Genomic DNA, 18,086 nt, shown 5'->3' on the forward strand with positions numbered 1-18,086 from the left:
ACTAATTAGCATATCAGTGCTCCCCAGAGTCAAGCAATTTATTATTTTAGTTTTAGCAAATATCCCTACCAAGTAGAGTGATGCAAGTATATGATGCCTTAGAAACATGTTTCTTATTATTTGAAAATGAGAAGATGTAATAAATCCACATTTTGAGAAACAATCGTGTTTGAAAGCCAGAAAACAAAGAGCCTGTTTTGATTATGAAGTTAATTGATTTTTGAGTGCTAAAATGATGTGTGGTTCCTGTTGCATGTGACTGTTTTCTTTAATCCAGCAGAGTTGGTTTAAACTGTGTGAATCAACTGCTCAGACTCCATTTTATTCAGAGCATGGGAATTTTTATTTGCAGTAGACCAAAATTTCAAGTGTATCCTTAGCAGTTTTTCTCAGCTAAGAGGAGGAAAAATGGTTCTCTGGCTCTGCTCTTCAGTTTTCAATTTTTCCTCACAACCTGTATTACGGAAGGTGAAACGGATTGGTCTTTGGAAGCTACATTGCAATTTATAGGAGTTTTCAATAATATGCTATACTTACTTTCCTACAGTAGTAAGTTTTACTTCCTATGTGCACTAAGAAATTATTTTAAAACTGTTATGCTTTCTTGAGAAGACTATTCTTACATTTAGGCAAGCAGATATTGTCTGTACACAAAATAAGATTGTGTTTTATATGCATCTAGTTCCATAGCTCACAGATCATGTGCTTACACAAGTGGAATAGGGTTTTTCCTAAGGCAATAAATACTTCTCTATTCCTATGAAATATTATATTTTATACTGTTATGCATTATCATTTATATTTTACTAAAATACAAAAAGTAAACCAATAGAGGGGGGGAAAACTCAAAGGATTAACACTGCACAAATGCAAACATGAAAACTCAATAACCCACAGTTACTGAGCAAGCTGCTCAAAAGACGTTTTTCTGCTAATAAGAGTTTTGATTTATTCACCCAGCTAATGGTTGCAGTAGCCGAAGGCACTGCCCTTGCCTTTTTGTTGCCATCCCTCTGCTGTAGCTCACTGCCCCTGCAGCTACGTGATGAGACCAAAAGCATGCCCAGCTCTTAGCTGCCTCACCACATACCCTAGCTCCTCAGCCCAGCTTTCTCCACCTTCAATTTACACCAAGAAGCCAAACTCTGCACTGAAGTGACCAGTGTGCCCACACAAGCTTTCTCCTGCCAACCCTGCTATGTGGGCAGGGGCCTTCAACAAAAGAGGACTACCAATAGCTAGGATAACTCTTCAACCAGCTGTTTCTAGAATTGCCACAGTCATTTGCCAAAACCTCTGCTCACTGGTTATTCTCTTTTAACACTCTTTCTCTAGGCTGAAATTTTTCGTGACTGGGAAAAAAAGAGAACTTGAGTTTGCATTAAGACAAATAGAATACATTTTAAAATTCTATCCATCTTCCTGCTTTTACTTGTGAAGACTGCCAGCTAAAGTCCAGGATATAGTATGGCAGAGATGTATATTTTTGTCTCTCACTTAGAAACACCTACAACATATTAGCAAGACTGACTAAAAGAGGCTCAAGGCAGCAAGCAGGTATGTGTTTTACAAATTTGACTCCAGTTTCCAGGAGAAAAAAAACCCAACTTACTTAATATATTCTCTGCAAATAAGAGACTCTACCAGGATTTTCTTCCAAAATTTTGTCTGGCTGCTTGCATAAACCAATTCTAAGACTAACTAGGAGGATTTTAGGTAAGCAGAAATAATTATCTGAATTAAAGTGATTATGGTTCCGTATTTAATTTTAATTTAATTTAGTTTTGCAACAAACTGTACAGATTATGAGATAAATTTTCTGCTGCCTTTGAAAGAACGCACTTTCAGCAGCAGGCGACTTTCACATGTGTTACTTGTCTAATAAATGACCAGCATCACATTCTACAGTGTTTCTAGGTTTCTGAAAGTTCCTTTTCCAGTCCCACCTCTTATAACTCTCTTCAACTTATGATGTACTGTCAAATTGTAGTATCAGTGAGATGACTATAAGCTAAAAATTAATCTGATTGCAGTAGAAATACATTAACTTAAATAATTCAAAGCAACATGCAGACTGACCTGTCCAGTAATAGGTTAGGTGCAAATAAAAGCTTTCCTGGGTGTTCCATGGAGCGCCAGACTAAGCCAATCATCAGTATCTCTAACCAGGCACATTCCAGTAGATGGACCTGATCATGGAGTGTTAGATCCACAAATCCTGAAAGAATAAATAGGAGACAGTAAAAACACTCCAGGTTTGTAAGTGGAACAACATTATTCAGAGAATCAGGTTAAAAAGTGCATTGGAGATGGATAACCAAAAAGGAAAAGCAATAAAGCAGACATTTGTCCTCTTTGCATTTCGGGCTGAGTTTTGTCTATTATCAGGTCCACCGTGGCTCCGTCCTACAGACCAGTCAGCACTTTCTAGCCCTCTGGTTGTGGCCTGGCTGCAGCCTGCCCCAAGAGCAGGGCAAGAGCCAGGTGAGCGTCTCCATCCCCACGCCTGTTGCTAGTGGCCTGGGAAGCCAGGTGCATGCTGCAGAAAGGGGCAGCCGTCTGCTCCAGTGCCTTGCTGCCTGGGTCATGATGGAGGGAAAATGGAAAAATGCCTCCTAAAATGAAATGATAGCTCTAATCAGCTAATCCCAGACCGCTTTTCCTGGTGGAATGCTGTTTTCCAGACTCGTGAACAATTCACCATACTGCAAGTGCCATACCTGTGTGGAAGAGGGCCCAATACAGCATTCCAAATAAACTAGGAAGCAAATGCTGATCACTACACAATCAGAATTCACTGATTAACCACTTGCTTATATTTCTATTGGACTATAGCACCCAGAGGAAGGAGGTGACCTCTCTTAGTCTGTATTTAAATGCTAAAAACAATGAATGCGAAATGAAGAGGTTGCTTATAGCAATACTAAAATATGAATATGAAAGAATAATGATGAAGATAGATATGAAAGCATGACAGTGGTCATTCCTGTGTTCATTTCATGGAACAGATTGTATTATTCTCTATTTGAGATACTCACTTTTCATGAACGTTAATTTCAATCCAAAGATATAAGGGAAGGGCAGATTGTATGATACAATTTATTAGATCTTAGCATAAGTTATTCTTTAAAATTAGCATGAACTTGCTAAAATGAAATGTGTAGAAGTTCTCTTAAAACAGATCTTATTTATCTTTTACTCAGTGTTATGAGTGAAACACATTATTGAACTTTGCCATTTTTTTTTTCAATTGTAATTGATTCATATTAGTCTTCAGAATACAAGTTACAGGGTAAACTACCTTACCAGCCCAGTAAATGGCAGTGATTTTGCTTCTGTGTTGTGTCCTTACTAGAGGTATATACTGAGTCAGTTTCGAGGAATATACCTGACATACTCTTGAGTACTATCTTGAGGGGAAAAAAAAAAAAAGACACATATTTTAAAATTTAAATGTTGTATTATAAAATATATTTTTCAAGTAACAAAGATTAAAAGAAGGAACAAAATATCATTCAAAATAACTTAGAAAATATTGTTATGCTCTGCAAAACAGTTGTTGATACAATCATTTTTAATGAAAACATCTGAGAAAGCTAATCAGTCTATTCATAAAGAATCGTTCAAAAAAAGGAAACACCTTTGACATACCTGAAATAAAATTCATCTATCAATCATTAGGAGTGAATTTAGACAGTTGCAGTACCTGCTATTTTTATGAAAGTGGTAACTATTCCAGGAAAAAAAAGTTGTCTTTTCCTGTATTTTTCCTTTATTACCAAGAGAAAAAATGACTTTCAGACTTCTCAGACTGATGGAATGGCATTTGCCTGAGTCACCAAACAGCCTGAAACAATAGAGCTAAAACTTAAAAGAGCAACATTCTTAACTACAAAGCATTGATTACAGCACTCAAGAATGAAATTGGCAGAAAGAAACTGCTGTCTATATATGGAGAACAAACAATAAACACCATCTTTCCTATTAAGTATTGCCTTAGTACGACAACACATAATAATATAGTGTTTTTATCTATGCTTGAAGAGTACCACAGCAACGTAGGGACACAAGTCCCTGTCTGGTGTCTGAAGTTTGCAGTCAGTGCATTACAAGTCAGGCTGCACGCTATGCTACAGCAGATTGCTTTGATTGTTACAGAAAAACTGAGCTTGTTACAACTGTGGCAATTCACTTTCCTGTAAAACTCTGCTCATTCTACAATATTCTGGATGCCAGAATGCTTTGCTTTGTTCTCCACACTGTCTTGGTCTTTATTTTTACTACACTTATTATCAAACCCCTTTTAAGCCCTATCTTTTTATTAGCTCTATTTTTCCCCATTCTCACATATTAAATCTCAGATTGCACTGAGTCTCAGTAATCTGCACAAAAACTAAAGAGAGAAAGTAAAAAAGAAAGCTAATAAATTACCTCACTGGTATTGTACAGGAGGGATATTCTGTTAGCCTGCTCTGACAACAGAATTATACTGCCCAACAATGCTAACATCTTTTGAAGTACCTGAATGTGAATACTTTGCATTAAAGAGTCCTAAAATTGGCCAACAATATTATTGCTGTCTGGACTATTAACTCTGATTTCAGTGAAGGTAAGGAGGTTTCAAAAAACTAGGATGAAGAAGAAAACTGATTGTGAGTCCTTAGTTTAAAACATTAAATGATCTGTCAGCCTGACATCTACTTTGGGTTCTATAACAAAACAGCTAACCCAAACCTTGATTAATGCAGGTTTAAAAGTCTGTAATATAATAATACACATCAACTGTAATTCATGACAAACCTTATCAAATTAACTTGATGGCTTTTTAGATAGCATTATAAGTTTAGTTGATAAAAATAATAGATTTGGTGAAACAGACTTCTACGAGACATTTGATTTCATAAAAACAAATTAACTGAATATTTTAAATGACACATCTCAGTATGTAATGGCAAAAGGGTAATGAACTGAACAGAACTGAAGTGTTTCTAGAGGAATGCCATACAGCTTACTACTTTACCCTAGACAATTTTTTTAATTATGACATGGAAGAAACAGAAATCATGATTCAGATACCATGATGGTGTGTGGGAAATAATGCAAAAAGCGGGTTGATAATGTAAGGAATCTAAATCACTCACTAGCTCCATCATAAAAAATATAAAGTTTAAAACCAAGAACATTAGGCATATATACAAGATGGAAACAGTAGCAGCTATGAAGAGGACTTGAAAATGATGGAGAAAAATCAGCCCAGTTTGAGCTTCCAGTGGGAAGCTACATCTAATAAAGACGATGAACTTTATAAAAAGCCAGGGGAACTGTGAGAGAGTAAGGAAGTTAAATTACCTCTGTGTTACCTGAATCTGGTAACCATTCTTCAAGTAGGATGAGAAGTTGGACAGACTGATAGAGAAACGTCAAAATGAATAAAGCATTGAAAACATGCCCTCTGGTGAGGAATAAGAGGAATTTAGTTACTCTTTGTGAAGCTAAATAGGCTAAAGGGGTTAAAGGACTGCAATGGGTAACTATCTAAAGAAAAAGAGAACGTCATTACAAAAGGTAATGCCATAACATACAGAAGCCCATGCTGGAGGCTATACCTGCTTCGAGCCAGACCACAAATGAAGGGCCATTGTTAACAACAAAAGTAATTATCTAAGCAACATACTAAGGTTCCATGAATTTGCTATCATTAGAAATGTTAATCAAGATTTAATTGTTATTTTTAAGACATACTCTTGTTCAAGCAAGCTAATTCAGAATAATGTTACAGAAGGTTAAATTAAATGATGAATAAATCATTAGTCACTTCATCACTCCGAGCATGCTGCACTTTAATGTCAGTAAAATTATGTGTAGATGTGCACTGCATTCTCAAATATCAGTGTTCTTAATGCTGGCAAGTTTTGAAAGAAAAAGTATTTTTGAATTCTAAATTTTTGGTTATTGTTCTTTAAGGAAAAAGAAAGACCTTCACTTCACTGTTGATAAATTAATTAATTGCAGCTTATGGATTTAACTTATATCTGACTCCATACACCAGACTGACCAATTGCATGACCTTATGAGACATGTCAAAATCCTTGTGTGGCCAAAATCCACAAGAGCTAGACTGCCATTAAGCCATTCATATATCATATGCTTGGCAGGAGAAAGACACTTACAGCATTAAAGCCATGGCTGGACCATTCCTTTTTCATATACAGATAAATTAACAGTATTTCTGAGTGACTGCCAAAACAGAACACAATAATTGTTCCACAAACTCTTGTATAAATATGGAAATCTGAACTTCTGAAAAGCCAGAAAGGTCTTCTGAGCACTCAGCTAAGAGTAGGTGGCAATTAAATTTATGTTATGTGTAGAACACAAAACGGTAATATTAAAATTAAACTGATAATCCTTTCTAATATAAAGCAGCAGTATGTGCCACATCAGTGACAATATGATACAAATCTCTCTCTTCCAGACAATAAGACACTCTGAAGCAGCAGTGAGTCCATGGAGGAAAAGCTATAAAAAGCTCTACTTTGGCAAGCATGACTCTCTAGAGGTGACATTAGACTTGGGAATCCAAAATTGTATGACTCTACCATCCTAAAAAAGGAAGGCAGCAACCACCTGCAACAGCTATGAGCAAATCTCTTTGTAAACTGGGAATTTGGGCAAGTGCCCAAAGGGAAGGATTGCCATGAAAGAGCACAAAGACTGCTGGAAGTAGTATTAGGTAAAACATATATCCCTGACAACACAGAAGTGGTTTATGCACAGGATTGTTTGGTTCCAGTAAGGAACAACATAAAGCTCAGATGGTTTTCATTTATTGCTCCTGTAACATACAGTGTGAACCCTGCAGTCCTCTGAAATAACCAACAACAACACATATATATGTCAAATTTTACCAATCAAATATTTTGAAACTAATAAATTCATCATTTGCCTTAGTGACTTGTGACCTAATAAGTAGCTTTCTATTTTATCAGAAACAATTTCTCTAGCAAGTAACATTCTCTGAGACCCAATATCCAGTGTCATTGCAGATTTAATCCTACAACAGTAAGTCCTCCAGTGGGTACTCACTATCATTTGGGGATCTTTTAATTATCATTATTTTGCAGCTCTTCTACTAATATTCTTAAGACACAACTACGAGGTGTCCAGACTATTCCTCTTCCCACAACAAATGATAAAGCAATCTTCTTTTTTCATCTGATCTAACTGTTATCCTACCTGTATGTTTATACCATCTGTCTTAATTACCATGACAGGTACCTGAAATATAAATTTCAGCCAATTTCTGCAAGACAATAAACAACCTCGTGCAATAAAGAATGACTCTGTCTGCAGCTGCTTTGAAGGAAAGTAAAGCAAAAGCAGTATAATTTTTTTAAAAGCAATAGCAAAGGTCCATCTAGCAAAGTATCCCATTTACAACAGCAATTGATACCAGATGCTTATGGCAAAACATACAGCAGGACAAACATATGCTTCTGCAGAAAGCTTTCTCAGGCTCCAGTGGTATGCAGCTCAGGGACTTCCAGAGCCAAAGATGGTCTTTTTGTGCTTAATGTCCCTTAACATTTTTTCCTCCAAGTTTGTCCAGATGCTTTTTGAACCCATACAGGCATTTAATCCACTTCAGATTTCTGATATACTCTGGAAATAGTACTCTCCAGTAAGAAGTTTCACCCTCTAAGTTAACACTAGGAAATAATAATCTCCTGTTGTTCTGAAAAAAAAATCTCTTACTTTCATTTGATGCATCTAATTATTTTATTGGAAGATACCATCATTCCCTAAGTCATCTTCTCACTGCTAATCTTGTCTTTTCCAAACATTTTTAGTATATTCAGTCATTCCTCACATGAAAGTTATCCTGTTCACCTTGTCCTTCTCGGAGCATTTTCCAGTTCAACTATATTCTTTCAGAGACAGTAAGACTAGGACTGAGCAGTTTTTTCAGTCTGTCCTTGTCTTCATCACCTGAGTCAATTTAATATCATCCATAATTTTTATCACCACTATTCACGCCTTTTTTTCCAGCTAACATGAATATGCTGAACAACATAAGCCTAACTATTGAACTCCAAAGGTTATCTCTTTCCTAAATGTCCTGCCTGGTTGCCTGGAAAGTCTTTAACTTGACAGCAACAGGAATTTTTATAGTATCTCCTATACCAAAAAATATAGGATGTTATACTATACAAAAATGTTGTGGGAAATCAGAACATCCCTACATCTTGTGTCTTAAACTTGCATAGATGAACCACTATTTTTTTCTATCTTAATGCAGTGTTTTGAAAAGTGGCAACAACCACAGAAAAAGGCTGTTATTTACAACTCAATACAGTATCTCAGCTATGCAACGGTCATGTAATAGGCCACATTTGGAACAAAATACTAATCAGGTTGGCAAAGACAGCAGGAAAGTAGTGGTGAGTGCTGCAACCTAATAGCTAGCAACCATTCAATAAAGCAACCAAATTAAGAGAGGTTTATATAGATAAAAATATCTAAGTAGATGAAACAGACAAACAAGAAATAATTCCTACAGCAAGTTCTGTTGTCAAGAAACAGCCAGGAAGAGGAAAAACAGCATCTGTTTCTCCTAACCTAAAGCACATTGGAGGACCAATAGTTCAGTCACTGTTTGATCAAGACACGAGACCTGTTCTTGCTGTAGTGCCACAAGCTCAGCACCCAACCTCGCCACTTCAAGCAGAGGTGAGACCACATCTACGCATTTATCTAGCACATAAGATGACATTTTGGTCTGAACTTGCATGGATCACTCAGCCTCTTCAACCCTTAAGGCTGAGCCCTGAAACCTCTTAGTTAAGAGGTGGCTAAAAGCTAAGAAGTAGCTAAAACTTGCACCTTGACTATAGCCTTGTCTGTACACAACAACAGCAGGGCAAAACAGAGTCCAAGGACAAGTGAATCAGAGAATCACAAACACTAGTTTTCACGAGTGTCAGTATTCACACAGCTATTTCTATAATGCTACTTATTCCTACTTCTTTCCACAGATCTTCAGACCAAAATTATAAGAAACTTCTATTAAGTTCTCCCTCCTGAGGGCACTTAAAGTATGACATGGACATATTGGCTTAATTGTTCACACAACTCCAGTGTTTTAAATCAAGACCTATTTTGACGACTGAAGATCAAAAATCTCTAAAATCCAACATTTTCAATCCAAAAGTTTTGCTAAAAAAAGTAGTCTCGTTATTTCAATTTTTTTCAAGGGGATATTACTTTTGTTTCTGTAAGTCGGGTCAGAAAAAAATTAACTGCAATTTGCTGAGTTCCAGGGAGGAAAATCTGAAGGGTAAACACAGAGCAAGTGGCACAATTGTAAGAGCCTTTGTCTGCTCTTTCAGAATTCTCTATTTTCACTGCCTGTATAATTATAATATAGCAGAATACCAATCCAAACTTATAAACTGTCTCTTCTAAGCCTAAACAGTCTGTCAGAAATGAAATGAGAACAGCATCTGCTTTTAATTACTGTTAATTCCTTTTAAAAATTTTACTTTGCATTTGCCATTTTCAGCTCTAATGGTTCTAAACCACTTTCTGAAAAATAAAAATTACAATTTACAGGAGTAAACATAATATGAGTTAGGGATATTTGGGGTTTTGGGCAAAACCCAAAGAGTCAGAAGGATCATGAAGCCCTGCTTTCATGGTCTGTATTCGTACTGAAATTCAAGATCAAGCAAGCTTTTGCCCTCCTCCTCCACGGGAGGTTTCCATCCTCCCTGAGCTCACCTTAGGAGACCTGCCTTACAGTTTTAAGGGTGTACCACCCCAGCTAAACTCCCCACCTGATGCTGTCCTCGGAGCAGGATGCTGCAGGGATGTCACATTTGTCACTTTTATTTCAGATCCCGTTTCTAGGAGCTGGTCTGTTCTGCTCTCAACTAAAAGCTGCACCATGACAATTCCAAAATGTATTTCTCAGGTAAATGAGAACCATTTCAACTGTTTTCAGGAATGTGTAAAGGTATCACAGCCTCACTCAATGCTTTCTGCTTGCACTGAAAAGTGCATACTTTTTCAGGCCTGTCCAGTCCATATGTTTTCAGGATGAGGAGACTAAAAAGTTCCTGAGGCCATTTCTGGTCCAAATAGCCAACGCCTCGTTCAGGACAGGAATCTCTCCTTCCCTCTTCAGGTACACACCAGTCTAAACTACGACTGAATGTACCCTGCATACCCTGCATCAGATCTAATAAATACTGTCCTACTTCAGATTTCTTATGCCAAAGCAAGCTTGTAAAGAAGTTAGCCAAGTGGAAGTTGATCTTCTCAAAGTCAATACTTTGCACCAAGCACAATCTGGATTTAGGGCCATGGAAACACTTCAGGGGTAGTGACAGATAATTGCTGCTGGGCAGACATACATTCTCTTCTCCTGACAAACCCATGCCACATTTTTCTGAAATACTTCTGTCTTGCCTGAGAAACATCAGAAGTCCACAGCACAGCACCAGCTTGGCTGGAGCTGCTCCTGGGGAGATGGACGATGTGCTGTCCCAGTGAGGCTGTGGGAACACCCAGCCCGGGAGCCAGCCCCTAGCTTTGGCATGCTCCTGTGAGTTTTAGGCACAGTGAGTTCTCACTGAACAGCAGCCCAAGCAAATTATTCTGCAGGATTTGATTGCCTGGGAAAATCTGTCCTATGCTGGTGGATGGTCAGGCTGTGTGTCCAAAGCTCGGGGTTTCTTCCTCACTGTGCTCTCCCTGGCGCAGACGCAGCTTGGAGAGAAGGCAAGGTGGGTTGCGTTGTAGCTTGAGCCCATGGCTGACACACAGCACAGACATACCCAGTGAAGCTAAGTGCTTTCACGTCCTGACTTTCCTTGCATGTGTCACTGCGTCTGCCTTGACTAAAACACAGTTTTTATTTTGCAACTGTTTCACTTTTTTAACCAAAGATTATTCCAGAAAGTGCATTAGCAGTACCAGTTAACACAAATACGTTGAGGCCTTCCATCAGGGAACATAATAAAAGTAATCGGCATTCACATAGCGCATTACATTTTCAAAGGGCAGGAAAGCCATTAAGTATTATTAAATGTATTTTATAGATAGAACACAGAGAGGTTAAGTGCCTCATCCAGGAGGAGGCAGGATTAGGACGGAGGTGTGGCAGGCTCTAGCACACTCTCTAGTCCTTTCAGCCACAAAAATCTTTGGGGTGGAGAAGTCTCCTTGAACTCAAGTGCAAGCTCTGTTTCTTGCAAATCAGTAAAAAGGTAAAAAAAAAACCAGAAGCAACTGAACTTTTCTCAAAGAGAAAAAGGAAAGAAAGCCTTACGAAGTTAGAAATTGTTTAGAGTGTGAGCAGAAAACCTGGATGCAGGGAACTAAACAAGCATTAATTCTTAATTGGTTTGAAAACACTCACTAATCTCAGCAAGGTAACTGCCTATATAAAAAAATCCTAGGCCTAAGCTTTCTTCCCCCTCTAAACAAGCAGTTTTGAAAGTTACTAAAATAACAACAAAGCTTACTAATAATAATAACAACTACTGTATAAGATTATTGCTAGTGAAGGCTGCCTGCCAGTTTGCTAGTGAAAGTTTATCATACTGTTTTTATAAAGCAAGAAGGGAGACACATATATCTTTTCTGTACAAAAAACAAGCACTTCAAATGAGCAACAAAAAGCGATGTTCATTATTACACGACAAATTCCTGCGGCACTATATAGCAGTTATTTAAAGCATGTTAATTATCATTCATCCCTGGACTGTAATCCAGACATCCGAGACTCAGGCTATGCTTTGACAGCAGTAAGGTGCTACTTTATGGTTCTTTTACCACTGAGAGCTGTGCTGTTTCTCAGAGGGTTCAGGCTTGCAAACAAAATGCACAGGACATCATCTGCATACTGAGAATGGGACGACGGCAGCCATTCCCAGTGATTTTTAGTGTAGGAACAGACCATCAGCTGCATGCGAAGGCTTTTCTTTTGAAGGGTGGCCTCTGAATCTTTCCCCGCACAGGTGAAGAAGGATACTAGGCAAAATTTATTAGCTGCTGACTAAAATACACAGTATGAAGTAATACATCTTGTCTTTATTGTCTCTGCAACAGTTAATTACATTACGCTAAGTTCATACCAGTACTCAGACCAGTTGCAGGTTTGAGGCGGTTTTTTTAATTTGTCATTTTTGTAAGAGGTCACTGCTATGCAAAATGTTTTCCATCAAAAGCAGATCCAGCTAAAATCTTTCGTGGAGTGGTTATGCATTCTTACTTGACTTTTACGAACTCAAAAGACACACTCATAAATACAGGCTGTCCTCTCTACCTCATTCTTCCCCCTCCTCCCCCTCCTTGCCCCACCAGGGCTGCTACTCTCCTGGTCTGTTCTGCTGGTTTAAGTGTTCAGCCAACTGATGAAATAACCCAGCAAGAAGGAGGAGCGTGAAAGGTGAGCAATGGGCAGCTGGGGAGCACCAACCACCTCGGGTGGTTTACACTTTGTGTAAACCTGCCCCAAGACCTGAAGTCATGTCCAGCATGACTTGGATTTTTTGTATGTTCAGCTGCATCCAAAAGAGCATGAGGTTTTCAGCATTTGTTTGACCTCCTTACTAAAGTACCAGGCTGTGCTCCAATCACAACCCAAACCAAGTGTATATAACTGATGGTTTTGTCGCTGTCAAGAAAAATCATTTGAGGCAAAAGGTCTCTTTAAGTAATCACTCTTTAAGCAACCTCTTTAAGCAATCACAGTTTTTAGGCAAACGTATAGTCACTGGAGGGGGAAAAGGAAGCAGACTGAAGTAAACTCTTTCACAGCTTTTTCAATGACCCCAGCATGCCCCTATGAGGTTTCAAATGGTCGCTTCAATACACAGTTATCAGGGAGAATTTTAAAACCAAAGATCGACCTGTGAGACTTCCCAGTTGTTTTCCTCTACAGAGTGCACCTACATGCCTTTACTACATCCTTTTACTAATTTCATAAGTACTTGAGTTGGCAAAGAGACTTTGGACGGGGCAGGACTTTACCAGTATGAGCAAGACCAGCAAGGCGGGCAGTGTTCTGCACGGGGCTCTGCAGGCCTGCTCAGAGCTGGCGTGGGCAGCATCGCATGCCTGGCATTCGCTGCGGCCCCAGGAGACAGACCTTGCTACAGGAAGAGGGCTCTGAAAAACCTCAGGGTGGACAAAGGCAACATAGATATGTTGCACAGTCTAATGGCCGTACGGGTGGCAGGAGAGGGGTAGCAAGTGAACAACACTCAGTTAAATTGAGCCTGGAGACCTGCTCTACCACAGGCAGCTCACTTCTGCTTCTCTGCACCTCATTTTTTCCACAAACGTTAGGGTATAAGAATATCTCCATTGTTCCGTTTTTTATTCTTTTTCTTCTATTAATTATAAGAGCTATATGGAAGTCTTGAAGGTTGTCGTAACACAGTCAAGAACATTTTAGAAAAGAGATAAAATTACCTTTGCAAGGTAACGCAAACAATGATCAGCTTCAGCCACTCTTCTAAACTAACATTATTTATTTATTGAAGGAATTAGAAGCTGCAATTAATGATTATTAACCCTATTCTTTCTGAATGTCCCTAAAATCCTGGCTTTATACTTTTGATTATTTCCAATAATTTTGTTTAAGTCTTTAAGAATTAAAGTTTCACCATTTCGATTTATATCTCCACCCATGCCTGGAAACTTGAGAAATGTCACTTTTGAATTTAACACCTTTTTTGACTATGATGACTTTCACATGATGAAACTGGGAGGGCTACCCGCTCCCCTTCTTCATTCATAAAATCCAGTGAACAAAGCACTAAGCTTTCTGCTCCACAGTCTATTCCATCCCAGGGTCTACTGTACTCACCACTGAATCAATTAACATTCATTTCGGCAGCATCTGGAACTAGCAGAAAAGAGGATTATTTTGCAACCCAAGGAAAAGAGGGGAAAACTGTCAAGTCTGTAGTGAACTTGAAGATTAAAACTGCTTCAAGACTACAAATAGAAATTGCTCAGAACATAATGTGCTGTACCCAAGAAATGAAGCATAACCTCAGAGTTCATGGTCTGGTCATTCTTTATAGTCATTAGGAAATAAAACTAGCTTGACTAAGGCACCTGCATCCATTTTATTTCTTCAGATTGTTCACTTTTGGAGAAGTCTTATTTTTGTCTATTGTACTTGTATGTGAGTAACAGAAACTGTGCATGTATATGTATTTTTTCATGTTCATTACATTGGCTGGTATCTACACCAAAACGGAAACACAAGCACATATAAATAAGGTCAAATGTTTATTTTCCATCCTATGCTTTTCACCCCTACATGACTAGTTTTGAACAGAACCCAATCTCTGAAAAATTATCCAAGAAACTGTAATGACACATCAAAGAGAAGAAAGACAGCAAAATTAATTGCAGCAATTTCCTTTAACCACTACAACAACAAGAGCATTTTAGCAGCTGTGTGGGAGTGGCATCATATGACAGAGCAAAGGAATACATTACAGGGAAAGCAAGTCACTGGAATGCAGCTGGCCATTTATATTCATTTTCTTGTCCGGGGAAACCTAGTGTCGTGGTTTAATCCCAGTAGGCAACTAAGCACCATGCAGCCTTCCCCCATCCCACCGAAACCAGGACACCTAGTAAGTTAGCAAGCAGTGTTTCCAGAAAACACATCATTCACTTAAGCCCCTTTTCTTGCACACTCTCCTTCAATGGATAACAAATCCAAGGCACATTTCAGCATCTGCAAAGCCTCAGGCAACTCTTGCATGTTGCATGGACTAGGCTCAGGCGTGCATACAAAACATTAGTGTTGCACTTGGAGAACCACCACGTTGTACTCAAGCTCCCATACTGCCTGCTGAGACATATGCTGAAGCTAGAGCTGGTTGGAAGCACTCTGACAGAGCATTTTACATTGGAAACTGACAGGTTGATGAGTTTAAAACACTCTGGAGAACATGTCAGATTTCACAAAATGAAAATCAACAAATAAAAACAAGCTGGTTTCTATCAAGGAACACAGAGTGTCCCTCTCAGCTACCTCATCTTAGTTTACAGCACTCCACTAGGCATCTATTCCTACTCAGCATTGTGAAAGGTACCTAAACTTCCAGGAAATCTAGGACCCTTTTTTTCCAAAATTGTCTTCTTTTCATTTTAAACAGGTGACTAAAATATTTGAAATCTTAATGAAGTTTATTCTTTCATATTGAATAAAATGTTTCATTTCACCTGAAAAAAAAATTATCTAGCAAAAAGGTCCCAAAATGTCATTTTGTATTAAGTGAAAATTATTCTTTTTTATTGTTTGCATCTCCCACGAAACAAAGAAATCAGTTATTCACACAACTCTGATGGCGACGTCTGGAAAAGCTTTGGAACAGTGTACAAGCTCATCCGAAGTAACTGGACCTATAAAACCTATTTGTCATCCTTTGTCAGGACTGGAAAGTTGCATGGAATTCTGTTACCTTAAAAAAAATCACAGTAATGTCTTCTAGTAAGTACAATAGCAGAAATTAAAGATTAGAAGAAAATGTGTGACTTAAAATTCAGCAAGTTTCCCCTGGAATTATAACTTGATATTTTTGTCAAACTGGTAAAAAAGTGATCTTTTTCATCTTTCTCATTTACAGAGAAAATTTGATTTATTTTGTTTTTCTTTTTTCTTTCACCTGCATAGGGAATGTGAGTTTGACAGACTCCTCATGGATAAGAATAAAACCTTTAGCTTGGATCAGGAAACAGCCACTTCACACAGTTCAGATACAGACAGGAGACCGTTTTATGAATAGCGTTGCCACACTGACCCTCAAGGCACAATTTGGTTCCTATATAGACTTGCTCAGGCTGAAGGCTCCTATCCTCAGAGGCAGAAGAACTGTGTTTGGTGTAGGAGCCCTGAGGAAACAAGTATCATCTGATTGCTACCCTAATAGTGTTGCTCACATTTGATGATATCCCGAAGGTTCTTGGGTTCTTGTTATATACTTCTACAGCTCATGTATGTTTATAAGCACCTACAAACACACTTAAATATAGTCCTACCCCTACAAACATCAGGTGTTATCAATCTGCTCAGAGACTCGGAAGCCAAGAGGCCCACTGTCAGCTGGCAGCTTGTTAAGAAGGGGAAAATCAGATCATCAGCATTATACTCAACTACTTCTGACTTCCCATTATTTCAGAGCAGCTTCTGACAAGCTGATACCTCTGTCTTCCACCCACCTGAAATCAGCACTTAAAATTTACTCCACAACATTACTTGTAAATAAAACATCTCCTAGGAAAGCTGGTAATAATTATTCACTGTCAGCTGAAGAAAAGCAGATCTGAATTCATCAGACTACAGTGATGGAGTTTTACCAAAATCTCTCAGAACCCCTACTACTGATAAAGAAGGTACAAAAAGCCTCATCTGGAGTTTAAAGAAAAGAGCACTGTGACTGAACTGTCTGCTGAAATAAGACAGTAAGGGAAATGTATTTATGTTGCCTGGCAGTGCCTCATTCAAATGTCAGGATCTTTCTTGAACACTTGATTAGAAGTGGCCCCTTCAAAAAAAAAAAATAAATGCATAGAGTGGAACAAAGGTACAAAAATAGAAAGAGAGCTGAGAAACATAACTGATTTCAAATAAATTACGGATACTACATTCTTTCAGACTTAGTTATAGTTAATTTTTCCTTAGACATACTTAGCGGTATCAAAGGCCCCTTCTCAGGATAGCTTTGCATAACACCTGGATAAAGTAGCATGTAAAATTTCTGCAAGATATAAGCCACGTTACTGGCAAGAGGCATACCAGCGAGGCATAAAACAGGAGCATAATAAGCATTATAAAAAACATAGCAGATTTAATTCATATTTACGCCTGTAGGCTAAGAATCTTCAAAGTAGGGGGGTTTTGTTTCACAACAGGGATATTTAGCGTTCTTCACAGCTTTCCCATGCAGCAGATTAAGTCCTGAGAGCGATTTAGGGATGGATACACTGTAGCACATTTAAGAGAGTTATACAAAACTAACACAGAGAGGCATTGGCACAGCTAGGAGCAAAATTAGTATTTCCCAGTGGTAAAGCAACATTCTCCTCAGAAGGCCCAGCGTAAAAGGACATAATCCTACACGTACACTTGGGAGAAAAAAAGTTCATATCAGAGTCAATGATTCTCCATAGCTATGTTTATATGAATACCAAGTGGGGAAAAAAATGAAGTCACAAGTAGCATTGATAAATATGCTAGGTTTTCATGGGCAGCTCTTCTCTGTCAGCTGAGAACCTGCCTATGTATACTGCTTTTAAGATGTGTGAGACATTAACCAATTAATACCAGCGGTTAATTCCACCATCACTGAATAAAATATACTAGAGCTTTTCCACAGACCTTGCAAAATCCCATCCTGCAGAAAAAGAATCAAAATCAACTTTTGATTCCAAAAAGTCTGCCACTTGCTTCTGTTGCTTCAGGTCGCTATTTACTACCTGTACAGTGCAAACTTGGTCAAAACAACTTCCAGAAGAATTTGCTGCCTCCCTGGAAGACAAAGGCAGAAGAACAACTTCCAAAAAATATGCACTGGAATACGCAACCATCCACAAGGTAACTCAGCAAAAAGAAAGCCTCAGGGCTCCTCTAGCTTCCAAATAGCACAGGTAAATGAACAGCCTGTCTTTGCCCCCTGGGAATTAAAGTCCTTTGTACCCCAGGGATGGAAGCAAACTAAAGACCCTCTATGAACTAGGATGCATCTTGAGTGAGGGGGAAATTACCACGCTTCCTCTTCCCTTTGACTCTCCAACCCCTCACAGCGCTGGCATAGCAGTACAGAACATACTACAGATCAAGCAGAAATATGCAAAGTAGAAGCTACACAGCATCTACTTCAGCAAACAGGATAAAGGCTGTAAATGGTGCCAGTAACTAGAAGATTCTTGCCTTTTGTACAGGAGAGATTGGAAAAGAGCTCTGTTAAAGTAGAAGTAAAGATAAATTAAATTAGAAAAAGGCTTGAGTCAGAGCTGTATGTTACTGTTGACAGCATAGATACATGAATATT

At 38.5% G+C, this 18,086-nt stretch overlaps 1 protein-coding gene across 1 annotated transcript in view; it reads right to left on the reverse strand.

Annotated features, from left to right (window-relative positions):
- Window positions 1-18,086, reverse strand: part of ESR1 (estrogen receptor 1) — a 165,142-nt gene that overhangs the window by 24,024 nt on the left and 123,032 nt on the right. The window contains 1 exon segment of the mRNA XM_072857942.1: window positions 2,080-2,218. Within this exon segment, the coding sequence (XP_072714043.1) occupies window positions 2,080-2,218 (139 nt within the window).

The sequence above is a fragment of the Ciconia boyciana genome, chromosome 3 (genome assembly GCF_034638445.1).
Source record: "Ciconia boyciana chromosome 3, ASM3463844v1, whole genome shotgun sequence".
NCBI lineage: Eukaryota > Metazoa > Chordata > Aves > Ciconiiformes > Ciconiidae > Ciconia > Ciconia boyciana.